Source organism: Agelaius tricolor, unplaced genomic scaffold (genome assembly GCF_023055355.1).
Source record: "Agelaius tricolor isolate 1412-34295 unplaced genomic scaffold, bAgeTri1.0.p SCAF_31, whole genome shotgun sequence".
Classification (NCBI taxonomy): domain Eukaryota; kingdom Metazoa; phylum Chordata; class Aves; order Passeriformes; family Icteridae; genus Agelaius; species Agelaius tricolor.
The window spans coordinates 128,642-153,731 of NW_027269291.1; the positions used below are offsets into that span (position 1 = coordinate 128,642).

At 60.7% G+C, this 25,090-nt stretch overlaps 1 protein-coding gene across 24 annotated transcripts in view; it reads left to right on the forward strand.

Moving 5' to 3' along the window:
* The first annotated feature begins 7,179 nt into the window (after positions 1-7,179).
* The window catches only part of SRCIN1 (SRC kinase signaling inhibitor 1), a 62,004-nt gene continuing 44,093 nt past the window's right edge, over positions 7,180-25,090 (forward strand). For 13 of the 24 annotated variants that reach the window (XR_011682988.1, XR_011682987.1, XR_011682989.1 and 10 more), the window contains exons 1-2: positions 7,183-7,434; positions 12,880-12,942. Coding sequence is in view for 7 of the 24 variants with exons in the window: in XM_071450858.1 (XP_071306959.1) it covers positions 7,413-7,434; positions 12,880-12,942 (85 nt within the window). In the remaining 17 variants the exon portion in view is untranslated. Of the gene's footprint in view, positions 7,476-12,879; positions 12,943-22,289; positions 22,443-25,090 lie in introns of those variants that run through there. The other 11 variants (XR_011682990.1, XR_011682991.1, XR_011682992.1 and 8 more) reach the window with 7 other exon arrangements.

Genomic DNA, 25,090 nt, shown 5'->3' on the forward strand with positions numbered 1-25,090 from the left:
GTTTTATCCACTCCCTTTCCTTGTGGGAAGCAAAAAATTATTCCTAAAACAATTTGGGGTAAAATAGAAAAGTTTGGAATACAACTGATAGATTTGGGATAAATTTAAAAATAAATTTAAAACCCCCTTGGAACATTTTGAAACCACAGAGAGTGTGGCGTTACCAAACCCTAAAAGGGTGGAAAAAAATCCCATTTTTTAGGCTTTTCTTTTTTACCTTTTCCCAAGTATTTCCGGTGATAGAGGAGTTTGTTCGGGATGTGAATGGATGCTCCCGAATTCCCGGGATTTTCCAGGGGATTGAGAGCGGAGCAGCTGCTCCGTGACCCGCGGCGACCCCGCTGACCCCAAAGCGACCCCGGCCCCACCCCGGAGCGCTCAGAAATGCAAAGTTGGGGTTTTCGGGAATTTGGGAAGAGCAGCAAGAGTGGGAAGGGAGAGGGGAGGGGTTTTGTTGTCCAGAATGGGGGTTTTGGGGATAAAAAAGGGAAAATCGCGTTTGGAGAGACTCGGCCCTAAAAGGGTCATGAATTCCCTTGGGATGGGAAGCCTTGGAAAGGTTTTGATCCCAAAAATCGATGGATTGGGGACCAAAAAAAAAAAAAAGGGAGAATGCTCGGGGAGTGGAGATTCATCCCAAAATTCCTGGACTTGCCTGAATTCCCCATTTTCCTTTTGAGGTGACACAGGAGAATCCTGTGGGAAGATCCCTCTTTTTGGGGAAAAACCTGGAAATCCTATGGAAAGGTCTCTCCTTTTGGGGGGGGAAGATGGGAATCCTGGGAAAAGGTGTCTCACTTTAGGGGGAAAATACGGGAATGCTGTGGAAATGTCCCTCTTTGGGGGAGAAACCAGGGAATTCAGTGGAAATTCTCTTCCTTTTGGGGAAAAACCTGAACTCCTATGGAAAGGCCTCTCATTTTAAGGGAAATATGGCAATCCGGTGGAAAAGTCACTCTTTTGGGGGAAAAAAATGGGAATCGTGTGGAAAAGCCCATCTGTTCTTGTTGAAAGGGACATAAAAACCCATAAAATCCCGTCCCAGGGATCATCCCGGGGTTATTTTTACCCTAAAACAATCCGAATTTGGGATTTCCCGCTCCCCGGCGCTGCCACCCTGTCCCCACACGGTGGCAATGTCAGCCCGGCTGCTCCAGGAATTCCCAAAAAACTTTGGGAATTTTTCCTCGGAGGAGCTTCAGGTCGGATTTTAGGAATAATTCCTCCCCTGGAGGGCGCTGGAAAGGCAGCGGGGGAGGGAGAATTCCCGGGAATGTTCAGGATGTGGCACTTGGGGACACGGGGCCAGGAAAGGGTCGGGCTCAGGGGTCCTGGGGGACTTTTCCAAGGGAATAATTCCAGGATTTCGGGAATCCATGGAGCCTTTCACCCCGGAAGTGAAAGGGGGTGACCCTGGGGGTCTCTCCCGCCCCGTTCCCAATCCCAGGATTTGCCGCTGGATCCCCTTGGAAGGAGCCGGGAGCTGGACCCAGAGGGACTCTCGGGCACAGAATACAGAGGGGAAAATCCTGGAAAATCCTGGAAAATCCTGGAAAATCCTCATCCAGGCCCCACACTGCCCCTCCAGGGTGGCCGATCCTGAGGGGGATCCCGATCACCCCAAACCCGTCCCTGCCCCGCCCCGGACCCCAAACTCGGATCGGTCCCCTGGGCTGCAAACACGGAATAAAAACGAGAAATAAAAACCAGGAATAAAAACGAAAAATAAAACCCAGGAATAAAATCCAGGAATAAAAACCGAGAATAAAAACCAGGAGTAAAACCCGGGAATTCAGCCGAGAGGGGGAGCGAGGATCGCGAGGAGCGCCAGAGCTCCAAATTGCGTCTCCATGGCAACGCCGGGCGATGCCGCGGCCCCGCCGCTCTCCTGGGGCTGGGGCCGGGTCTCCCCGCCTTCATCTCTCCCCTTCCATCCTTTTTTCCCCGGTTCTTCATCCCCCTTTTACCCTTCTGAAATTTGCCTTGGTGACTCAGCGCGGGCAGAGGGATCAGCGCCCTCTGTTTGTCCTCAGCGCTCTCCCAAATCCAGCCTGGAGCTGGTTCCTTCCCAGGATGGAATTTCGGGGAGCTGCAGGAAGGAGCCTCAGCCCACCCCGGGCTCTGCTCCGCTCCCGGCTGCAGCTGGAACCCAAACGTGCCTTAAAAACCCCAATCCCACGAAATTTAGGAGGGATCCCAGGGCCGGTAGGGCTCCGAGCCCCGGCTGTGGCGGGTCCCGCTCTGTCGCTGTCCCCAGGGCGACCCGGGGTGGCCTCAGCGCCGTGTCCCGGCGCCAGCCCGGGCCCTCAGCCGCGGCGAGGAACACTTCATCCCGGCCCTAGCGCTCCATCCTCCTCTTTTTTCCATTTTTTTCCCTTTTTCCCCCTTTTCCGGCAGCGAGGTGTGAGCCGTGACTCAGCTCCCTCCTCCCGGCGCGGCTCGAGCTGCACATCCCCGCCTCGGCTGGGCACGGAAAATCCCCAGACCCTTCTCGCTTCCCCATCCAGCTCCCGTCTCCCACAGTTCCAGAGCTGGCCCTGTCCCTGTCCCATCCCTGTCCCATCCCTGTCCCTGTCCCTGTCCCATCCCTGTCCCTGTCCCTGTCCCTGTCCCATCCCTGTCCCTGTTCCTGTCCCTGTTCCTGCCCCTGTCCCATCCCTGTCCCTGTCCCTGTCCCATCCCTGTCCCTGTCCCATCCCTGTCCCATCCCTGTCCCTGTCCCTGTCCCTGTTCCCGCTGTTTTGTCCCCACTCTGGGATTGTGGCTCTTCCCAGGATGCTTTTCCCCCTCTCTGCTGCCCTTCCTCCTCCTCCTCCTCCTCCCAGCACAAACCCCACAAACCCGCGGTGTTTTCCCCTCTCTCCCTGTCCCCAGGAGCTGTCACCCCCCTCATCCCTCCTGGGACAACCCCTGCAGTGGCCAGAGGTCCCATGGAGCCGTGCCCAGGAAATCGTGGAATTCTGAGGGGATTTAGGGATCAAAGTGTCACACGGAGCACAAAAAGGTGACAAATTCGGGGTGGAAAGGGACATTTGACCCTGCTGACCCCATTCCTGTCCATCCTCTTCCTCCTATATCATGCACCAACAATTCCCACAGCAGGGAAATTTTATTCCCATACAATTCCCATTAAATTCCCATAAATTTCTGATAAATTCTCTTTTATTCCCATAAAACTCTTCCTCCTGAGCATCTGGAGAAGCCCCTGGAATCTTCCAGGAATTTCTGCTCCCCAAGCCCCTGGGAATGGGGGTGACCTCTGAATTGAAGCCATTCCCGCGTCCCTGCCGTGTCCTTGTCGCTGTCCCTGCTGTCACAGGGGTGTCCCAGGTGCACTTTTCAACCTTTTGGCCTTTCCCAAAATGTCCCGAGGCCGTTTCAGGGTTTTTGGAGGGATCTGTTCCATGGCTGATCCCACAATTCCCGCCTGTTACTGGGGGAATCCTGGGAAGCAGAGGAAAGGAGGGATTGAGCCCAGCGTGGCCAGCCCCAGTTTGGGGTCAGGGCAGGATTTCATGTGGGATCATGGAAATCTCGGTCACCCCCCCAAAGCTGCTCCTTCCCCCGGGAAAATCCTCTTAGGGCCGCCGGGAGGAATCCCAAAGCCCTGGGAAGCAGCTGGGGTCCCTTCCCGGCTCTGTCCCCATTAATGGCCAGGATTTGTCCCCATTTAGGGCCAGATCTGTCCCCATTTAGGGCCAGATCTGTCTCCATTTCTGGTCAGGATCTGTCCCCGTTAATTCTCAGACTCTGGGGGCCACCCCTGGAGTGGCCAAAACCCCATGGAGCAGAGGGAAATAATGGAATTCTGTGGGGATTTAGGGATCAAAGTGTCACAGGGAGCACAGAGAGGTGACAAATCTGAGGTGGAAAGGGACATTTGGTCCTCCTGACCCCTTTTCCACCCCTCTCCTGTTCCCCTTTTCCACCCCTTTCCTGTCCATCCTCTTCCTCCTCCCTCATGCTCCAAGAATTCCTTGCCCACACCACATTTTGGGATGAAAATCCTGCATTTTTGCTGCTGAGGGATAATTCCTCCCCCTTATCCCAGCCCAGGAATGTGACCTGGAAATCTGGGACCACTCCCATCCCATCCTCCTCCTCGGGGGGGTTAAAAGCCGTAAAAATTCCCCATTTCCCAGGAAATTTGGGAATTCGAGGCCAAGGCCACCCCCCCGAGGGACGGCAGCGCCCGGCTCAGGGGACCCAAAGCTGCGGCTCCGGTTCCCGGTCCCTGTCCCGGCTGTCCCCGGTTGCCATGGAGATTTTCCCTCTTCCCGGTGCCCGCAGGGAAGCAGCAGGAGCGGCGGGGACAGGGAGGGGACAGGGAGGGGACACTGCGGAGCACTGCCACCACCGCAGAGCTGCCACCACCAGGACGCTGCCACCATCAGGGCACTGTCACCACAGGGGCACTGCCACCATCAGGGCACTGCCACCATCAGGACACTGCTGCCATCGGGGCACTGCCACCATCAGGGCACTGTCACCACAGGGGCACTGCCACCACCAGGGTGTTGCCACCATCAGGGCACTGTCACCATCAGGACACTGTCACCACAGGGGCATTGCCACCACCAGGGCACTGCCACCATCAGGGCACTGCCACCATCGGGGCACTGCCACCACCACCAGGGCACTGCCACCACCAGGGTGTTGCCACCACCAGGACACTGCCACCACCAGGACACTGCCACCATCAGGGCACTGCCACCATCAGGGCACTGCCACCATCAGGACACTGCCGCCATGGGGGCATTGCCACCATAAGGGCATTGCCACCATCACAGCACCCCAGAGATTCCCAGGAGCGGGGTTGGGTGGTGACACCAGAAATTTAGGGGATTGCGAGGGAAATGTCCTCGCTTTTCCCAGCATTCCAGGTGGATTTTGGGAATATGAGCAAGGACTAGGAGGAATTTTGGAGATACTACTGAGGAACGTGAGGAATTTTGGGAATATGAGGATGGAAAAGGCTCATTCCCAATCCAGCATCGCAGGCAGGACCCTACAGAGTCCCAGGAGCGGGGCTGGGGGGTGACCCCGCAGATTGAGGGGATTGGGAAGGGAATATTCCCAACATTCCTGCAGGATTCCAGGCGGGTTTGGGGTTGGAAAAGGCGAATTCCCGGGATGGGCTGCGAGGGCCGGAGCGTGACTGGGAGCGGTAAAAACGGGAGCGGGGGCGCGGGGCCGGGCCCGGCGGGGACACGGAGCCGCTGCCGAGGGACAGATGGCGGTGGGAGGGATCCGTGAGGAGCTGCGGCAAAAATCCCAGCGAGAACAGCTCGGGAGAGGATCGGGATTGGCTCGGGGAACTCCTCCCGGGAGAGGGAGGGCGAGGAGGGAGAGGAGGGCTGAGCCTGGGGAGCAGAAATCCTCTCCTAGTTGTGGGTTTGGGGTGGGATGGACAGGATTGCAGCCCTAAATTCCCGGGAATCCCAGTGGATGGGCTCTCAGTGGCACTGGTGGCACTGGGAATGTCCCAGCGCTGTTGGAGTGGCACTTCCCAGCCCTGTGTGCACCCCAAAAATACCAAAATCACCCCAAATCTGCTCCTTGGCAGCATTTGGTGCCCCTGGTTTTGGGATTCCAGGCCAGTGCTGCCTCCACAGGGATGGAATCCCACTGGATCCAGGGAGAGATCCAGGATCAGCCCTGGGACAGCCCTGAGCCAGGGAGGGGTGGGGATGGAGGGTGTGGGATATGGGATGGACCCATGGGGGGTGGGATGTGGGATTTGGGATATGGGATTTGGGATGTGGGGTGGATCCATGGGATGGAGAATGGATCCGTGGGGCATGGGATGGATCTCTGGGGGGTGGGATGGGATGTGGGATTAGGGATGGCCCCTGGCACCAGGAGGCCCCAAATTCCCCAGTGGCAGCTCCAGGAGAGCAGGATCTGGGGCTGATGAGGGGTTTTTAATGCCAGGGGGTGGAATTTTATCTCCACATCAGGACAGGGGCAGCACTGGGAGATGATGGGGTGGCACTGGGAGGCTGTGGGGTGGCACTGGGAGGCTGTGGGGTCACCCAGGATCACAGGAGGAGCCGCCCGTGCCCATCGCAGGGCAGGGACACGGGGACACATTGCAGCGGGTGCTGTCCCCGTGCCAGCCCTGGCCCCCCCCGTGTCCCCCCCGTGTCCCCCCCCGTGTCCCCCCCGGCTGGCTGTGGCTCCATGGGGACGCGCTGGGCCGGAAAAGGCCCCGGTCCCTGCACGATCCCATAATGGAGCCCCGGGGGCGGCTCTGCCGTTAATGCAGCCATGGGGGCGGGGGGGCTGCGGGGGGGCTCCTGACCCTGCCCTGACCCCGCCCCTCCCCCCCGGCTCCTCTGTGACCCCTCCCCACCCCCCTCAACACCCCCCGAGCCCCCAGGGCTGGGGCCCCACTGGGTGGGCGGCACCGGGTGTGTCCCCAAGGCAATGGGCACTGCCGGGCAGAGGCTGAGCCCCTGTCACCGTGTGCCCGCCTTGGTGGCATCAAGGGCCGAGCCCCCCGTGGCTGTGTCCCCGCCGTGTGGGTGACACTGGGTGTGCCCCTGCCGTGTGGGTGACACTGGGTGTGTCCCCAAGGCAATGGGCGCTGCCAGGCAGAGCCCGAGCCCCATCACGGTGTCCCCACCGCACTCGGTCACCGCTGTCCCGGTTGGCACCCGCTGTCCCCGGTGCCACCGTTGCCCATCCCCAGCCGCGCCCTGCCCCTCCCACCTGCCCAGGTGCGCTCACACCTCAAATCCCCTCTTTTCCCCCAAAAAGCCACCCCTCCCTCATTGGGGACATGCCCAAGCGCTGTCCCCACCCCACGCCAGCCCAGATGACCCCACCAACAACATCCCCGTCCCCCCCTCACCCCCCCGGCGACCCCAAACCTCCGGGGACGGCTCCTCCCTCCCTCCCTCCCTCCCTGCCTCCCTCCCCGTGCGCGCTCCCGCGGGTCCCCGCTGTCACCCGGCGACAGCGACGCGCGCGTGCCAGCGCTGCCGGCAAATCAGCGGAGAAGGGGGAAAAAACCCAAAACAGCAACACCAGGAAAAAAAAAAAAAACCTTTTAAGAGGGAGAGGGAGAGGCCTTTAAGAGGCAGCGCGGGGCCGGGGGCAGCCGTGCCCCCCTCCCCGCGCGGATCCATCATGAGCTAATGTGTTTTTGCCGTTCGTTCGCTCGCTCGCTCGCTCGCTCCCTTTTGTACCTCGCGGGGCCGCGCGCTCTCCCACGCGCAGCCGGGCGCGCTCCCGGCGCGCTCCCCGCGCCCACTCCCCGCCGCCGCCGCCGCCGCCGCCGCTGCTGCCGAGCTCGGCCGGGCCTGCAGCCCCTTCTCCCCGCAGGAAAGGAGAGGAGGAAAAATAAAAATAGAGGAAAAGCCGCCCCAAAACCCCCAAAAGCGCAGCAACAGCCTCGGCGAGCAGCAATGGGGAATACACCCTCTCAAGGCATGTCACTCTCACTATGTGCATCCATTCTTAAGTAGCAGGTATTTTTTTTTTATTTGTGTGGTTTTTTTGCCTCCCTTTCCTCCCTCCTCCCCAGCCCTGCTTTTCTCGGTGATGCTCGGGGTGCGGTGAGGGGGGCACAAAACGCTGCCGGAGTTTTGGTGGCCGCCCAGCTGTGGCGGGGCTGTGGCGCTCCGGAGGGGCGTGTGACGAGCGCCGGGACGCGGTGACCCCCCCGCCCCTCCGGGGACGGCAGGGCCGCGGTTGTGGGGTCGGTGCTGGCGGCGGGGCCGCTTTTTGGGGGGCGTTGTTGCCCCACCGGAGATGGGGAGCGCTGCGGGCTCTGGGGGCGCTCGGAGGGGGCGGGTTCGTGCCGATGGCCGCTCCAGCCGCCCTGGCCGGGATTTAACCGGGATGTTTTGGTGGCCGAACCCTGCTGGGAGAGGCTGGGCTCGGGATCTGTCCCCAGCTGGGCGCGGAGGGAGCCGCGGGCTCGCCCTCACCTGCTGCGTTCGCTGTTTCTCCTCGCTGCCTCTGCCGAGACACAAAGGCCAGCGCGAGCCACCGGGTGGCCCCTGGGGCGACATTTTCAGCATCCTCGCAGCACGGGAGGAAAAAAAAATCATTAAAAATATATATAAATAAATAAATCTGGCTCATCCCGGGCTGGGCTGGGGCGTGGGGGGAGGAGGCGCGGAGGGAAACTTAAAATAACTCCGGAGGTGGCCAGTCCTGAGCTGGCGGAGCCTCCGCGGGGTCCGGGTGCCGCCCTGCCCCGCGCCAGCCCCGCGGAGGTGACAGCGACACGGGCGGGGGTCCCTTTGTCTGCGCTGGCCGCGGGCAGCTCCGCGCTCCCTCCGCTCTCTTTGTTCTCGCCGTGGCACCGGGGCTGGCGAGCGGCGATGCCGCCGTGCCCCCCCAGCCTGGCACCCCCCGGCGGGCACCGAGCTCCCGGGCAGCGGGGCTGGGAGCGGGGGAAGCACGGCCGGAACGGGCGGCGGCGCCCTCGGAGCTGCGCCCCTTCCCGGCCCCCCAGGGGTGACACGGGGGTCACACCTCAGGGGAGGGGGCCCGCACCGGGAGGGGCGTTCAGCCCTTCCCGGGGACCCCAACGCCCCAGCCCCGCGATCCGGGGGCGCCGGTGCTCCCCAGCCACCCCTTTTGGGGGTGCAGGCACCATCCCGAGGGTTCAGGCGCTTCCCTGTCCCCATCTTTGGGGTGCAGGTGCTTCCCAATCCCCATCCTGGGGGTTCAGGTGCTTCCCTGTCCCCATCTTTGGGGTGCAGGTGCTCCCCAGCCCCTCTGAATGCCCAAAGGATTTCCCAGCGCTGGCAAAAAGGGCGGGGGGGGCGCTTCAAGGCCCCTCCTGTCCCCCCCAAACCCACGCGGGGTTCAGGGCAGCGCAGCCCCGGGGCTGTTCCAGCCCCAGCGGCGGCTGCTGCCGGGTTTTAATGAGGAATTCATTTCCAACGCGTTAATTATCTCCCACCAGGCTGCCCCCGGCAACGCTCAGCCGCCCCGGGAAGGGCTCGGTGCCCCCGGCAGGAGCCCCCTCCCCACTGGGAGCCGCTGGGCGGGACTGGGACCCCCTCGGGGGGGCATTGAGGGGTCCCCGGCCATGGCAGGGCGGTCGCAGCGGGTTTGGGTGGCTTTGTGCAGAAGGAGCTGCGGGCTTTGTCCCCTCCCAGCAGGGTGGGATGGGCAGGGACGGATGCCCACCGTTTTTTTTTGGAAGTGTTGGTTTTTATGGAATGTCCTGGTCACGGTCTGGGGGTGCTGGTGCCCCTCCTGGGACAGGGGAGGGTGGGGCCAGCCCTGGCTGGGGACTGGCACTGACTGGGAGCTGTGGGGCACTGCTGGGGTGTGGGTGTCGGTGCCAGGCTCAGCTCTGCCCCCCACTCAGGAAAAACGCATATTTCCCCCCAAAATGTGGTTTTCCCTTTAGGAAAAGGGGGATAAAGATGCCTCCCTGCCGGGCTGGGGTGAGCCTGGGGCCCCATCCATGCTGGCGTGACACCCTGGTGAGGGTGGCACCTCTGTCCCCTCACACGGTCCCTTCCCTTCCCTTCCCTTCCCTTCCCTTCCCTTCCCTTCCCTTCCCTTCCCTTCCCTTCCCTTCCCTTCCCTTCCCTTCCCTTCCCCTCTCCAAATTTCCCCAAAATTCCCCCAAAATTTCCCCAAAATCCCCCCATTCCCACCCTTCCCATGGCAGCGGGGTGCCCTTGGCTCCGGAGTGTCGCCCGCGGTCCCCAGGCGCCACCTCGGCGGGGCAGCGCCATCAGGGCAGGGTTTAATCAGAGCCATCGATTGTGGCCATCGATCCCCGCGCCCTGGGGACAGCGGCGACACGTGGCAGCCGCGTCCCATGGCAGCGAGGGCCCGGGGCTGGCGGGGAGGGCACAGGGCCGGGCTGGCACCGTCCCTGTCCCTGTCCCTGTGACAGGATGTGGGAGTGATCCTGGGAAGGGGCGGGAGCTCCTGAGGGAGTGGGAATGTTCATCCTGGAGAAAAAAGGGATCGGGAGGGACCTTCGGAGGTCCCTGACAGGAGGGGACAGGAGGGGACATCAGGATCTGGTCCCAAGGGACAGGGAAAGGTTTTGAGCCACTGAGGGAGCTGGGGATGCTGGTCCTGGAGAAAAGGGGGATCAGGAGGCACCTTCTGAGGTCCCTGATAGGAGGGGACGGCCAGAGGGGCTGGGCTGTGATCCCAAGGGACGGGAGGAGAGGGCATGGCCACAGCTGGGATGAGAGGATCCTCAATGGTTGGGATGAGAGGATCCCACAGGGCTGGGATGAGAGGATCCTCCAGGTCCTTGCAGCGCTAATCATTCTGTGACCCCATGAAATTCCATGATCCCACAAAACTCGAGCTCCCCAGGATAAAGAGCTGAGGCCCTTTCCCCAAACTCTGTGGGATTCTCCCATTCCAAACCCCCAAATCGGGGCTCTCACCCCCCAAGCCAGCACCCCCATCCCCTCCAGGCTTTGGGGACATCCCAAATCTGTCCCCAGGAGGATTCTCAGCGCTCTGAGACCCCTCCCTTCCCCTCCCTTCCCCTCCCTTCCCCTCCCTTCCCCTCCCTCCCCTCCCTCCCCTCCCTCCCCGCCCTCCCCGTGCCAGCTGCAGGTGCTGCAGGACTCGAGGGCTCTTCAGGCTGAGCCCTCCCCGATCACAGCTCAGGGACAATGAAACTTTGCTGTCAGCTGGTTTTATTTTATTTTTATTTTATCCCTCCCCCCGCTCGCTTTCCACTTTCAGAATCCATGCAAATGATGGGGTTTGGGTTTTTTCTCAATTTTTTAAAGATTTTTTTTTTTTTTTGGAGATTCATCTCCAGCAGATGATGGAGAGGGTGGGAGGAAAAGGAAGAGAAGGGAAAGGAGGGGGACAAAAACACTTCGGGGTTGTTTGTGTTGTTCTCTCGCTGCTGAAATGTTCTGATTGCGGAGGCAGAGGAGGAGTTCAGTGATCCGGGAACAGCGAAAAGCTGGGAAATGTGGGAGCTGCATCCCAGCCCCAAACTGGGAAATGTGGGAGCTGCATCCCAGCCCCAAACTGGGAAATGTGGGAGCTGAATTCCCGCTGCAAACTGGGAAATGTGGGAGCCGAATTCCCGCTGCAAACTGGTAAATGTGGGAAATGAATCCCAGCCCCAAACTGGGAAATGTGGGAGCTGAATTCCAGCCCCAAACTGGGAAATGTGGGAGCTGAATTCCCGCTGCAAACTGGTCCTGTCAGGGTGCGTCGCTGTCCCCAGGTCCTGTCAGGGTGTGGCGCTGTCCCCTCCAAAGGTGCCCAGGTCCTGTCAGGGGACGCTGTGGCGCTGTCCCCTCCTTCCCCCGCTCCTGCTCCCTCCCCCCGTCCCTCCCCGCGGTCCCGGCCATCAAATCCAGGAGCACTCGGCGATTTTCAGCCCTTCCCGAGCCGCGAGAGCCTCCGAAGGACTCTCAAGGACACGGCCATGGAGCCTTCCCTGCCTTCTCCTCCTCTTCCTCCTCCCCCCTGCCAAGCCCCGCTCCTTCCCCCGGGAATCTCCCAAATCCAGCCCCGTCCCCACCCCCGAGGGGCTCAGGTGGGCGCTGGGCTCCTCCTCCCCTCCAAATCCCACAAAATTCCCTGCAGAATCCCGGGAATCAGCACTCACAGGGAGCCCGGGCAGGATGGATTTTCCATGCGGTCACATTCCTGGAATTTGAGGGGATTTTTGGCTGCCCCATCCCAGGAAAAATAACTCAGGAGAGTGAAAATTGGGAGCTTTCCCCAGCTTTTATCTCCCTTCCATCCAAACTTTGGGAAACCTGGGTGTTCCCAGGGCAGGTCCCAGCCATGAGGTCATGCAGGGGAGGCCAAGATCAAAGCTTGGGAATTCATGATTCCAGTCAGGAATTCACGATCCCAGCTGGAAATTCAGGATCCCAGTTGGGAATTCACGATCCCAGTTGGAAATTCAGGATCCCAGTTGGAAATTCAGGATCCCAGTTGGGAATTCATGATCCCAGCTGGGAATTCACGATCCCAGCTGGGAATTCACGATCCCAGTTGGGAATTCACGATCCCAACTGGGAATTCATGATCCCAGCTGGGAATTCACGGTTCCAGCTGGGAATTCACGATCCCAGTTGGAAATTCACGGTTCCAGCTGGGAACCCAAGCTGGGAGCACCCCCGGCCTTCCCCTTCCCTCCAAAATCCCGAGGAGAGGATTGGAGAGCTCCGTTCCCCCTGGAAAACCAAAGGAGCCACCTTTGGCCTCCTCCTTTCTCTTTTCCCCCTAAAATTCCCTCATTTTCACCTCTCAGGTGTCACGAGGGAGAGGAAGGAGATTCCCGCAGGTTTTCCTGGCAGGTTGCAAAACGTGGCATAAATAATTCATCCCCTCCTCAATTATCAAAACAAAGGAATGAAGTGAGTTTCCGAAGGATTTTCCACTCACATTCCATGGTTTTTATTGGTTTTTTGTTTCCCCGCTTTTCTCACGCCTCGGAGATGATTTACTCACAGCGGCCGTGAAATTCCTTCCCAGTTTTCAGATCCATCGCCAGGAGCCTCCAAAATCCCTCTTTTTGGGGGTGAAACTGCCCCAAAAATCCAGGGAAAATGGGGATAAGAGGGCTTGGTCAGGTTTTTTATCCTCTGGGGGGATTTTGGGGTGTAGGAAAGGTTGTGGGTCCTTTTCCCACCCTATTCCTGGCAGAAAAAGGGATTTTTGTGGAGTCTGTGTCCCCTCTCGCCCTGTCCTGGTTACCCCTTTCCCACCACTCTTTTATTTCAGGCTTTTTCTCTGTGTTTTGCTTGTTCTGATTAATTTATTTCTTTCCCCCCATCTGAATTCCTGGGAAAACAAACAAACAAACAAACAAACAAACAACAACAACAATAATAAAAAATTCCCAGCCGGAATTTCCCAAATTCATGAATCTCCTCCTTTCCTGTCCCTACCCAGGGCTCCATGGAATTGCGGGCGGGAAGAAGCCAGGACTGTGTTCCCTTTGTTTAAAGTCTCCAGGTCAGTACCGGGGGCCAGCAGCATCCTCCCCTTTTCCCTGGATTTCCCACAATTCCGTGATTTTCACTCTTTCCCTGCCCCTCTCCCCGGAGCCGGGCCCGTGGTGGGTGAGGGCAGCACCTGCAGCCCCAATTTTGGGATGGTTTAAAGGGTCCCACCTGTTTTTTGGGATGTTTTATTAGAGGGTCGTGCCTGGATTTTGGGATGTTTTTAGGAGGCTCCTGCCTTGATTTTGGTTGGCACCTGTGGTCGAGGCGTCGCTTCCCAAACTTTTGGTGGAGGACAGGATGGATTTGTGGAGTTTTGTGGTCCTGGAGGATCCTTGGTGCTCCTGAAAGGATCCTTGGTGATCATCGCGAGGTTTTTGGTGTTGCTAAAAGGATTCCTGGTGCTCCTGGAGGGATCCTTGGTGCTCTGCCTTTTTCCATTATTTTTGGGATTGTTTTTGGGATTGTTTTTGGGATTGTTTTTGGGATTCAGTGGTGATGGGTTTTTGGGATTCAGTGGCTACTTTTTTTGGGATTCAACAGTGATTTATTTTGGAATTCGGTGGTGCTGCTTCTTTGGGATTCAGCTGTAATTTTTTGGGGGATTCAATCGTGATTTTTGGGGGGATGGAGTGATGATGGTCTTTGGGATCCAATGGTGATGTTCTCTTGGAATTCGGTGCCAATGGTTCCTTGGGATTCAGTGGTGACTTTTTGGAACTCAGCGGTGATTCTTTGGGATTCAGTGGTGATGTTTTTTTGGGATTCAGTGGCGATGGTTTTTGGGGATTCAGCGGTGATTCTTTGGGATTCAGTGGCGGTGTTTTTTTGGGATTCAGTGGTGATTCCTTGGGATTCAGTGGCGATGGGTTTTTGGGATTCAGTGGTGATTCCTTGGGATTCAGTGGCGATGGTTTTTGGGGATTCAGCGGTGATTCTTTGGGATTCAGTGGCGGTGTTTTTTTGGGATTCAGTGGTGATTCCTTGGGATTCAGTGGCGATCCTTAGGGACCAGTGGTTGAATGGCTCAGGCAGCTCCTGGAGGTGTCAAACCCAGCACAAGGGAGCACAGCAGAGAATTTGTAGGATCCGTGGGGTTTGGGGAATCTTTTCCAACCAGGAAAGCCCCTCCCGACCCCTCTTTCCCTGCCAGCCCCACACCGGGGCCCACAAACCCTTGGTGACGCCTCCCGAGTCACGAGCGCCGGGGTGACATCCCGAAGGACGCTGATGTGGGATCAGGAGCGAGAATTATGGAAAAAAACCACATTTTCCCGACCCTTTGGAACATTTTCCCTGCCTCCCGTCTGCTTTTCCGCCTCTGTCTGGGGGGATGAAAGCGCCGCCGCGTCCTGGCGGAGGTGACAGCGCCAGCGAGGCCACCGCTAATGGGGACATTAATGAGTTTTGTCTCCCGGCCCCAAAGCGCCTCCTGACCCTTCCCGAGGGTTGTGAACACCTGGAGGAAACCGGCGCCGCTTTCATCCAGCCCGGAAAAACCCTGGAGCAGCCAGGGAGGGGGTGGAGGTGGCTTTTGTCCCCAAAAGTCCCCTGGTTGTGTCACCAAAGTCCTGCGGAAGGTGACAGGAGGGAGCTGGGATGGGATGAGCCGGGAATTCTGTGTGGGAATGGTGGGAATGCTCGTGGCTTCCCAGGGGAAGGGGTGGTGGCCACAGGTGTCCCAGGGCAGGGGACAGGGGAAGGGACCCCTGGGATAGGGGAAAGTGTCCCCATCCCGTGGAGACAGGCTGTCCCCATCCCAGTGGGACACAGAAGGGCTGTCCCCATCCCAGTGGGACACAGAAGGGCTGTCCCCAACCCCGTGGGACACAGAAGGGCTGTCCCCAACCCCGTGGGACAGAAAAATGTCCCCATCCCCTGGTCCCCACTGCCCTCTCCCGTTCCGGGCCACCGTTTGCTTTTTAATTACAATGATCCAATTATTGCTTCTCCCCCATGGGCTTTTTCCTCCCCCTCTTGTAAAATTGGGGCACAACCAGTGGCACCTTCATCCTCCTCATCCTCCTCATCCTCATCCACCCTGTCCTCATCCTCCTTCTCCTCATCCTCCTCATTCTCATCCTGCACATTCTCCTCATCCTGCACATTCTCCTCATCCTCCTCCTTATCCTCACCATTCTCCTTATCCTCAGTCTCCTCTTCCTCCTCCTCCTCCCCATCCTCCTCCTCCTCCTCCTCCTCCTCCCGGATCTGTCTGAGCTCCCCGTTCCCTCTCTGGGTCCTGGTCCCGTTGCCACCCTCGCTGCAGAAGCTTCAGACGCTTCCCCCTGGGAATTCCGGGCGCATCCACAGGTGATCGACCCCGGGAGAAGCTCGGGGTGCAGTGAAACCAATTCCCCGGTAAAAATTCCCCTGTGGAAACAATTCCCGGTGGAAATTCCCCGGGATCCGCAGCCTGGAGCCGCTTTTCCATCCCGGAGAGCGGGCTGGGGCCGGCGCTGGCCCTGAGGGATGAGCAGGTGTCCGGGGGCCGGGGCAGCGCCGAAAGCTCCCCAAAATAGAGCCGGGAGCGGGGGGAGAGGATGCGGCCCCGGCTCCCCGCGGCTGCTCCTGCCAGAGCCGCCTGACGGCTGCAGCGTCGTCAGAGCTGTACCTATAATTACTGCACCTATAATTACCGTCTGATGTGCCGCAATTAGAGCCCCCGCCGGCAGAGGAGTTGGAGCAGACAGGAGCGGCCTTGGCTGCCTGAGAGGGCTTCCAGCCCTTACTGGAGCCTTCCAGCCGTTCCCAGGTCCTTCCATCCTCTCCCGGACCCTTCCAGCCTTCCCAGAGCCTTCCAGCCCTTCCCGGAGCCTTCCAGCCCTTCCCGGAACCTTCCATCCTCTCCCAGAGCCTTCCAGCCCTTCCCGGAGCCTTCCAGCCCTTCCCGGAACCTTCCATCCTCTCCCAGAGCCTTCCAGCCCTTCCCGGAGCCTTCCAGCTGTTCCTGGTTCCATCCAACCCCTCCGGCTTCTCCCATCCCTTCCCGGTCTCTTCCATCCCTTCCCGATGCTCTCCAGCCCCTCCTGGTGCCTCTTTCCAGTTCCTTCCAGCATTTCCCAGTCCCTTCCGTCCCCTCCAGGTGCCTCCACCTCTCCTGCCCTGCCGGGAGATGAATTTTGGGAAAGGTGCAAAACCAAACCCTGTACCCGGGATCTGTGGTGTTGGTGGGGATGAGATCTTTATGGGATCTTTATGGGATCTTTATGGGATCAGGGAATGGTTTGGGATGGAAGGACCTTCAATCCCACCAGGCACCATCCCAGCTGCTCCAAGCCCTGTCCCAACTCCTGCTTCACCCCTAAAACCCCAAATCCCCACTCTCAGCAGGGATCCCTCATCCCCAACCACAGGGCTGAGCTTCCCTCCCTCCAAACACCCCAAATTTTGTTTTTATCAGTGCAAAATCCTTACACAAAGCCACAGAAATCCCCAGGAGGGCTGTGAGCATCCCCCAACTCCCCCATTTCCTTCTTCCCTCTCCTATTTTTCCCCCAATTCCCGTTTCCTCACCCCCATCTGCCCGTGCCCAGTTTAAACCACAACTCCCAGCCCAGTTTAAGCCACAACTCCCACCCCTAGGCGAGGTTTTAAAGCTTTTATCGGAGCCCAGGGCCTGAAATTCACAATAAAACCCAACAAATAGCAATGATTCAGAACCTCTCCGCTGCAAAGAGCCAGACCAGGACCTCAATTAAGCCATTTGCAAATCGTTAATTTAAGAATTGCTCTCGGATGCCTTTAAACCGCTCCCTCCTGCCGCTTCCAAACGGGTAAAGAGCGCGGGGATATAAACGGAGAGGTCGGGAAATGCTGATTTAACGGCTGATTTTGGCACCGGCAGCAGCTCCGGGCGTGACTGAAATCCCGGGGCTGCCTTGGGAGGAAGAGCAGAGGTCCCCAGGTGAGGTGGGAGCTGCTGGGGCGTCCCCAGGGGATGGAGCTGGAGATCCAAACCTCACCTGCCTTGAAAAATTCCATTTATTTCCTCTGGATTTAACCCTTTCCAAACCCCCAGCGATGCCGAGGCTTTTCCAGGGATGTTGGGGGTTTGGAAATGCTTAAATCCAGAGGAAATCAATGGAGTTTTTCAAGGCAGGTGAGGTTTGGCTCTCCAGCAGCATCCCGGGAGCGGGGTGGTCCCGGGGCTCGGAGTGACCCCCTGGATTTATCCCATCCTGCCCATTGTCCCCTGGGAGCAGGGGCAGCCTGGCAGTGGCTCAGCCAGGAGGTTCGACACCTCTCCTGTGGCATTTTGGGATCTTCCTGCACGAAAAGGGGAGAAAATCTGCGGCTGCCTCATCCCTGGAAGTGTCCAAGGCCAGGCTGGAGCAGCCTGGGGCAGTGGGAGAGGGTGAACCTTAGGGTTCCCTCCATCCCAAACCCTCCTGGGATCCTTCCAACGACCCCAGAGCTCCGTGAGGAGAGAATTTGTGCCCCCAAACCCCAGCGCTGCCCCTGCTGAGGCTTTTCCCTCTCCCCTCTCCCCAAATCTGGGCTCTCCTGGCGCGGACCCTGCTCCCAGCGCTGCCGCAGCCGCTCCTGGCGCTCCTTCCCCTTCCCCGTCCCACAGGTGGATTTTGGGATATTTTAAGGCAGAACCGGGCACGCATCTCCCGATGCTGCGGCCGCTCTGAGCGAAGTGAGCAAAGGGAACGGGGAGGAGGTTCTGGAGCAGCGGGTTTGGGGCCGTGCCAGGGCGCCGGGTGCAGGCGGTGGGTGCCGGGCGCGCCGGGCGCCAGCCGGGCCCCGGAGGTGTTGCTGCAGCCCCGGGAGGCTGTGCCAGGCTCCGCTCGGCTCGGGGAACAAATCCTCGCTTCCCCAGGAGGGGCTGGGTTCCGCCACCAGCTGGGGAGCAAAACCCCGAATCCACGGGCTGATCCAGAGGGTGCTGCGGGAACAGCTTGGGATGAGAGGGCCGTGGGAGGCTGGAGGGGACCTGCGGGTGCCAAAATTCCCTCGGCTCCACCTGGCACCGCTTGGCAGCTCCCGCCTGGGAGCGGCGCCGGGCACTGCCAGCGCCGAGGGCGATGCCAGGCTCGGCAGATGTTGCCCGCGGATCCGAGCAGGCTGAGCCATCCCCGCCACACCTCCGGCTGCTTCTGCTCGGGCTTTGAGGAGTTTTTGGTGTGATTTGAGAACTCAGCAGCCGTCACTTGGCTGGGTTTGATCAGGAGCCGCATTTCCGGGCCCTTCAGCTGTGAAAGGCTCGGAGCTGCGCGGTGCCAAGAGGTTTTTAAGGGTTTTTTTCACTGCTTAACTCAGTTTCCTCCCGATTCGATACCTCACCGGCACTCACAGCCTTCTTTCCAAGTGGAAAAGGTTTTTCTGTCCACCTGGAGAGGGGTTTTGCTCATTCGAGACCCCCCGAGGGCTGGGGCTGGGTCTGGGTGTCCCGCTGGGGTTGGCTCTGCCTGTCCCGCTGTCCCTGCGGTCTCCAGTGCTGCCACCTCCGCCTGGGGGCACAGCTCGGGGATGGGGGCTGAGGAGCGGGAATTCAGGAATTCGGGAATTTGGGGAAGCACCTCCTGATCGGGCTCTGACATGGCAGTGCCAAGGGAATGGGGCACAGCCATCCCCACCTGGGAACACCATCCAAAAATGGGCACATCCTGCCCCACCTGGCGCTGCCTACGGGAATGGGGCACATCCATCCCTGCCTGGCACTGCCTAAGGGAATGGGGCACAGCCATCCCTACCTGGCACCACCCATGGGCCCATCCATCCCCACCTGGCGCTGCCATCCAGGATTGGGCACATCCATCCCCACCTGGTGCCCCCGCCCTAAGCCATGCTGGGCACGGCTGATCCGGCCACGGGCCGAGCTTTGTTGGCCTCCCAGCGTCCCTGCCCTCCTGGGTAACCCCTCTGTGCCATCCCCGCTCGTCCCCCTCCAGCGCTCTGTTTGTCCCCATCTCTGGTGGCCGTGCTGGTGACACAAAGGCCCCTCTGTGCCGCTGTGAGGGCACCGCCTGTGTGAATATTGCTCTATAGACTGGGTGAGGGCACAAAGCCCCGCTGTCTGCGCCAGCTCTGGGAGGGGGCCCGCATTCCTGATCCGTGACTGTCCCACTGTTCCCGACCCAACCCCGATCCGTGACTGTCCCACTGTTCCCGACCCAACCCCGATCCGTGACTGTCCCACTGAGTAAAACAGCACAGAATCTGAAAAAAATATAAAACCTAAAACTTAGGGCATCGTGAGGAGCGCCGGGATTCACCGAGGGATGGGCCGGGAGCGGGAACGGAGCGGGAATGGAGTGGGAATGGAAGGAACGGAGCATCCAGCGGCTCCCCGGGAGCTGCTGAGAGCGAAATCGTGTCCTGGAGCGCAGGTGTGAATGCGGATGTCTCACCCCGAGTGTCGGAGCTGCTTTTAGCAGCTTTTCCCCGGGAATTGCCTCCTGGACACGCTGCGGCTCCAGCGGTGTCACCAGCAGTGGGTGACACCTTTGTCACCACCCTGACAGCTCCGGGTTGTGCCGCAGGGAAGTCACCACCTTGGGAGAGCCCAAAGTGGGGGGAAAACGGGGTTCGGATTTAAATCCGGGCGTTTCCCTCCTTTCCGGGGGGTTCAGGGTGCAGGGAATGGTGCCGCTTCCCCTGGGGACAGCTGGACCCTGCTGGGGACTGTCCCTGCGCTGGCACAGCAGCGCCAGGCACGGGTGATGCCGGCTGAGATTTATCCCGGGATAAACCTGGGTGCTGGAGCTGCCCTCGGCTCCTTCCCCCATCCCGTGGCATTTATATAATACATTAGTTTACGTTTTTTATATTTCTGTCCACGTGTTAATAAGAGGAAATGGATCTTGTAGTCTTGTTTTGTAATCTTGTTTTGATTGGAGCGTGGCACCTGCAGTACCTGTGGAATGGGGGCCCGCGGGGACAATGGGTGACAGCGAGGTGGCAGCTCATTAACCCCTCATCAGCAGCGCAATCGCAATTAAAAGGTCACCGCATCCTCCCAGCCGGGTTTTCAGGGAAGGACAATTAATCCCAGTCGCGTTTATCTGACGGCATTTTCCCGAGAAAATCTCCGCTCTTTCCGAGTTTTTCCAGGGATAGGGAGCGTCTTCCCTGGAGCTGCGGGTCCTGAGAAACCTCCCGGCCCTGTCCCTGTCCCTGTCCCTGTCCCGGCCCTGTCCCTGTCCCTGTCCCTGTCCCTGTCCCTGTCCCTGTCCCTGTCCCTGCCCCTGTCCCTGTCCCTGTCCCTGTCCCGGCCCTGTCCCTGTCCCTGCCCCTGTCCCTGCCCCTGTCCCTGCCCCTGTCCCTGTCCCTGTCCCTGTCCCTGCCCCTGTCCCTGCCCCTGCCCTGCTGCGTGTCCTTGGTCACCTCTCCTCGCCATTTGTGCATCCAACCTTTCTGTCTCCTTTATTTTTGGAGCAATTCCCGCCTCTCCTCCAGGCAGGAATCAACCTCGCATGGATAATATTGGATATTAACAGGGAAAGATTCCGCCGGCCCCAAAGTGAGGGAGAGGAGGGGGGAAATCCCCCGCGGTGCGTGTGGGGTGCGGGAACCGGCCCAGAGCGCTCAGCTGCGAGGAGAAGGAATTTTTTGGGAAGGTTCCTGGTGTCGTGAGTGCCGCCTGTGCCAGCTGTGACTCACGGCTGCGGCTGCTGGGGAGCCTGGAGAGGCTCCAAGAGGAGCTCAGGGCTCTGGAGTTTCTCCCTTCTTGCCCTGGGCTGGGAATGGGGAGAGCACCTGGCCCTGCTCCGTCCGTGCCTCAGTTTCTCCAGTGTCAAAAATCGGGAAAATCCAAGGGGGTGTGAGCATTCCTGGGTTCCCAGCTCTTCCCACCTGGAGCCACCTGAGCTGCCCGGGGAGGTGTGGGGTCACCGTCCCCGCAGGGGGTTAAAGGTCACCTGGAGGTGGCACTTGGGGACACGGTGACACATCAGCACCGGGGGAATGCTTGGGAGGCTTTCCAGCCTTATTGATCCCAAGATTCCAGAATTTTTAATCCTGTGGCATCAGCATTTGGACTGAAATAAGCCTGGAGGGTCACGGCCCTGTGGGGAGGGGTGAGGTTGGGTTTGGGGTTCCTTTGGCTGGGGCAGCGTCTCCCCGGAACCCTGGGGATGGCACCGTGTGAAACCCCCAAAATGTGGGGGCAGGGATGGGGTTATGGGTGCGGGAGGAGCGGGGGGAGCGGGCTGCACCCCTCGGGTGTTCACGGCTCCTCCTTCCTTCGGAATCATCCCCTCACCCTGGGAATTTTGGGAATGGTCAGTTCCATCCATGGGGGTTGTGGCCTGACCCTGCCCGCAGTGACCAGCGCCGTGTCCTGGGGACAAACACGGAAAACCACTGGGGACAAACCCAGAAAACCACTGGGGACAAACCCGGAAAACCACTGGGGACAAACCCAGAAACCTCTGGGGACAAACCCGGAAAACCACTGGGGACAAACCCGGAAAACCTCTGGGGACAAACCCAGAAAACCTCTGGGATTCCTTCCCGAGCTCCCCGGGGAATCGGCCGCGGGCTCACAGCGGGGACATTTCGGGGTGTCAGTGCCCAGGGGTTGGCAGCGCGGTGCCATCAGGGACATCCTGGCTCACGGGACCCTCGGGGCTGGCTCCGGGGCTGGTGGCAGCTCGGGCAGAGCCCCGCGGTGTCACCGGCGGGGACACGGGGAGGGCAGCGCGACAATCCGGGCGCTGATGGCTCTGCCCGGCTGCTGGCACTGCCCGGCCCATGTGATGCGTTTGAGGGGGCACGCTGACATTTCCAGGGGAAGGAGGGGGGGAAAAAATCCCCGGGGGACCCGCAGGGAGCTCCGGAAAGGCGGAAAACAGAGCGAGAACCGTCCGCGCCCAGCGGAGCGAGCGGAGGGACAAACCGGGGGGAAAGTTGCCAGGGCAGGACCAGGATGTGAGGGGAAGCGATGGGAGCTGGCGGAGCGGCGGGAGCGGGGAATGCCGGCCGTGGAGACGAGCCTGGGAGCCGCTCGGTAGCGCGGGGAGAGGAGCGGGGAGCGCTCGGCAGCAGCGCGGCCTCGCTGCGGCTCCGCTCCCCGGCGCGGAGGACTCGGCGCTGGGTTTGAGGTGGCGGCGGCGGCGCTGGGTTTGAGGTGGCGGTGGCGGCGCTGGATGCGAGGTGACAGCCGCCGCACGCCTGCGAGGTCAGAGCTGCGCGATCAGGTCGGTGCCACCCTCCCCTCGCTCGGTAACGAGCCCACCCCGCGTTTAATTAGCACCGGCAGCCAGCGCCGCCCGATCCGGCTGCTCGGAGCCGACCCTGCCGGGCCCGGAGTGCGGCTTTAAATGCCGAAATGCTCATGGAGCCCGTGCCCGGCCCGCGTTAAGCAGATGCGATGAGCTGCGTGTGTTTGTCGCGCAGATCGGCGAGCCGCGCTCCCAGCCGAGCCGCCTGCCGCTGCCCCCGCGATGCTGCCCCGCTGGGCAAAGCAGCCCCCTGGAGCTTCCCCCCGAGCCGCCGCCAGGCTGCGGGAGCCGGGCAGAGCCAGCGAGCCCGGGGACTACCGGCTGCCAGCGCTGCTCGTGGGTATGGACCGGGGGGACGCGGGGACGGGGGGCGCAGGGTCCGCAGGCTCCGGGCATGAGCCGTGCCCCGGGAGTGATGGATGGGCCGGGATGGGGTGGTCCCAGACCCTCACAGGGGGCTCTAGAGTGGCCAGGGAATGGTCCCAGACCCTCACAGGGGGCTCTGGAGTGGCCTGGGGGTGGTCCCAGACCCTCACAGGTGGACAGTGCCCAGGGAAGTGATGGATGGTGGTGCCAGCCCCTCACAGAAGGGTCCTGCCCCAGGAAGGGACAGAAGGCCCAGCCTGGGCACAGTCCCAGCCCCTCACAGGTGGGCTCTGGGTGGCCTGAGGGTCCCGGTCCCACACAGGTGGGCTCTGCCCAGCAGCTGATGGATGCTGTGGGCCGGGGGATGCCCCAGCCCCTCACAGGCGACCTCTAGGGTGGCCTGGGGTGGTCCCAGCCCCTCACAGGTGGGCACAGATGGCGTGGGCTGTGTCGTGCCCGGCTCTGAAGGGAGAAGGAGGAGGAGGAGGAGGCAGAGGGCTGCAGGCAGCTGCTGCTGCCCTCCTTTTGCTTGACTAAACCCCGCTCTGGCTGCCGCTGGTGGGAGGCGGCGGGCGGGGGGGCCGTGGCTGCGCCCCCGATGTGCCGGGCAGGGCAGGATGGGGCAGGAGGGGACAGCAGGGCGCACTCAGCGGGCCGGGGGTGGCACGGCGCTCGGCCTTGTCCTCGTGTCACCCGCGTTGTCTCGAGGTGGGAGGTGCCACCACCCTGCGAGGGACCGGCTCGGTGTCGCCGTGCCCTGCGGCCAGGGGGATGTGTCACATGTCCCCGCAGCGTCCGTGTCCCGTGGCTGCTCAGGCTGACAGCGAATCCTTGCAGGATTTCACCCCGTGTTTTCCATCCCTGAGCACGTTTTCCTGCCGAGGCTCTGAGATATTTTTCTCCCAGCTTTTCTGATTTTTAACGAGCTGTGACTAACCGGGCTGGCACGGCAGGCGGTGACCAAGCACCAACGTGCTACCTGTGCGCCCAGAAATAGGGGCTGCTCTCCCCACCCCCGCCGGGAGCATTCCCGGCCCCCCCACGGGACACCCACCCAGCCTCTCCCAGCCTCTCCCACGCCTGGCAGGGCCCAGCTGCCAGCAGGAGCCATCCGAAGGGGCAGCGCCACCCAAATCCTGCCTGGAGGGTGCGGGAGCACAGCTCGGTGCTGTGGATGGAGCTGCTGAGCGCCGGGGTGGGCTCCGAGCCCATCCTGGGGGTGGCAGAGCCAAGATTTGGGCGAGTTGGGTCTCCTGTGCCAAGGATGGAGCTGGCTGTGGGATTGCCGTGGTCCTAAACCCTCTGAGCCAGGAAAAATCCCCTCCCCGAGGGCTCCCTCGTGGAATTGAGCCCTCTGGAGATCCAGCCTGGTGGGGCAAAGGGTGGGCCTGGCTTGGATCCCTCCCCTCGTGGCTTCCCTGAGAGGATTCATCCCTCATGGAGTGGGATTTGGGATGCCAAAGGCCCCGTGCCCGGCTCTGGGCTTTGCCCTGGCAGCTGCTGGTGGCCACAGGCCAGGCTGGAAGGTCTCAGTTCCTTCTGCTGCTCCTTCCCGTTCCTCCTGTCATGGAAGTCTGGATGGGATTTTGGGAAGGAATTCCTGCCTGAGAGGGTGGGGAGGGGCTGGGCTGGGATTCCCAGAGAAGCCGTGGCTGCCCCGGATCCCCGGGAGAGTCCCAGGAGCAGCCTGGGGCAGGGGCAGTTGGTTCTGCTTCTCCAACCGAACTGACACGGCTGAGTCACGGCCCCACATCCTCACCTGCCCCACACGGAGCCTGCCAGGCCCCAAAATCCTGGGAAAATCCTTTCAATTCCGACCATTCTGGGTTTGACCCCCTCCCCTCTCAGCAGCCAGACCCGTGTCACTCCCTTCCGTGCCTCAGTTTCCCTGTGCCAAGGGAGGTCCCCGGGCCATTCCCATGGCAGCTGCCAGGTCCTGGCTGTGCCGCGGGGGTGGGGACGAGACCACAAAGCTCCTTCTGTGGGAGCCGCCAGGAGCTGGCCAGCCTCGCCTCGCCTTTATTTTTATCCCGCATCCCCGGGCTGCTGGCGCGTCCCCAGCCCTGCCAGCCGAGGATGTCACCATTGCCAGGGCACGCAGGGCTCCGTCCTCCTCCTCCTCCTCCTCCTGGCTCTGCCCCGGGCAGGGAAGTTTTCCGTGCTCCAGGAATGCCCCGGCTCAGCCTCTGGCCAGCGGCCGGACACGGAGCCGAGGGCAGCGGGAAGATTTTCCCCAGCTGGATTTTCTCCTTCCCTCATTCCCTCTGCCCCTCATCTTTCCTTGGCTTTCCAAGGGAAGCAGGAAGATTTTTCCCGGCTTTCCCAGCTGGAATTTGCCCTTCCCTCTGCCCCTCATTTTCCCTTGGCTTTCCGAGGGCACTGGGAAGATTCTCCCAGCTCTCCCAGCTGGAATTTGCCCTTCCCACCCTCTGCCCCTCATTTTCCCTTGGCTTGCTCCTGGCTGCACGGCCCCAGGCGAGCATCCAGGTGTGCCGGCCCTTCCCTTGGCACTGGATCCCCGGGATTTTGGGAGGTGAACTCGTCTCCCGTCTCCATGTGGGCGCGTGGGCGCGATCACACCCGGCGAGGTGGGAAAAAGTGGCGGCTGCTTTTTCCAGGGTC